The 1,328-nt window shown below is 53.1% G+C and overlaps 1 protein-coding gene across 1 annotated transcript in view; it reads right to left on the bottom strand.

Moving 5' to 3' along the window:
- The window catches only part of hsd17b10 (hydroxysteroid (17-beta) dehydrogenase 10), a 6,342-nt gene that overhangs the window by 4,578 nt on the left and 436 nt on the right, over positions 1-1,328 (bottom strand). The window contains exon 2 of the mRNA XM_020520111.2: positions 149-313. Coding sequence (XP_020375700.2) covers positions 149-313 — 165 coding nt within the window. The remainder of the gene's footprint in view (positions 1-148; positions 314-1,328) is intronic.

Here is a 1,328-nt window from a genome sequence, read left to right as displayed (position 1 = left end):
GGGGGGGATGGGGATCAGTGTTCATGGATTGCCCTCCTGTCAGAGCGCTCAATGAACATCACCTATCGTACCCACAGCAATGCCCCTTCCCCCTCAACCTTTCTCATAGAGCGAGCCCCCACCGCCAGGGGGCACTTGCTGTCCTTACATCGGCCGGTGCAAAGACACAACTCTCCCCCAGAGCCTGGGCCACACTGGCTCCTTCTGACGTAGGTAGGTCCACAATCACGGCACTCGCCCCTTGCTGCACCAGCCTCTCGACAGTTGCCCGGCCAAGTCCAGAAGCCCCTCCCGTCACCAATCCGACCAAACCCTGCAAGGGTGGAAAGAAGCAAAGACAACCCAGTAAGAGCAGTAGAGACGGCAACTTGAAGCAGCAACTTTTGATAGTAAACCTGCTGAACTCAGACAGTGGGGTTTAACTCCTACCACCCCTACAGAACCTAGCGGGCTTGAATCTCTTCCCAGTGACCTGAAACTCTAATCCAAAGCATGTCACTACCAAAGAAGTTTATTCTGGCCTGCAGTCATTGTCATAGAAAAGGCAGTAACTGATGTACAACGACAGGATAGCAGTGATACAATCTCTACTGTATTCCTGATGTTGGCTGAGGGTTAGGCCAAGGGACACCTTAATCCTTCCCTGTTCTTCTTCCAGTAGGGGCTATTTCACGTCCAAACATAAGGACAGACGTGCAGTGACGGTCTCGAGCCTGTTACACAGGAACAGGAGGCCATTCAGCCCCCCGCTCCTCCTCGAGCCATTTTTGTTATTCATTTGTGGGATGCAGGCATAGCTGGCTGGCCAGCATTTCTTGCCCTGTCACTAGTTGCTCCTCGAAAAGGTGGTGGTGAGCTGCGTTTTTGAACCGCGACGGTCCTCCTGCGGTGCGTTGACCCACAATGGTATTAGGGAGGGAATTCCAAGATTTTGACCCAGCGACAGTGAAGGAGTGGCAATATATTTCCAAGTCAGGATGGTGAGTGGCTTGGAGAGGAACTTGCAGGTGGTGGTATTCCCATATATTTGTGCCCTTGTCCTTCTAGGTGGAAGTGGTTGTGGGTTTGGAAGGTGCTCTCCGAGGATCTTTTGTGAATTGCTGCAGTGCATCTTGTAGATAGTACACACTGCTGCGACTGAGTGTCTGTGGTGCAGGGAGTGGATACTTGTGGATGTGGTGCCAATCAAGCGGCTGCTTTGCCCTGAATGGTGTCAAGCTTTGAGGGTTATTGGAGCTGCATCCATCCAGGCAAGTCCCACAGGAACAGGAGGCCATTCAGCCCCCCTCCTCCCCGAGCCTGTCCCACAGGAACAGGAGGCCATTCAG

Source organism: Rhincodon typus, chromosome 44 (assembly GCF_021869965.1).
Source record: "Rhincodon typus isolate 14 chromosome 44, sRhiTyp1.1, whole genome shotgun sequence".
Lineage (NCBI taxonomy): Eukaryota > Metazoa > Chordata > Chondrichthyes > Orectolobiformes > Rhincodontidae > Rhincodon > Rhincodon typus.
Note: the sequence above shows the minus strand (reverse complement) of the source record. Positions and strands in the feature narration are given on the sequence as shown.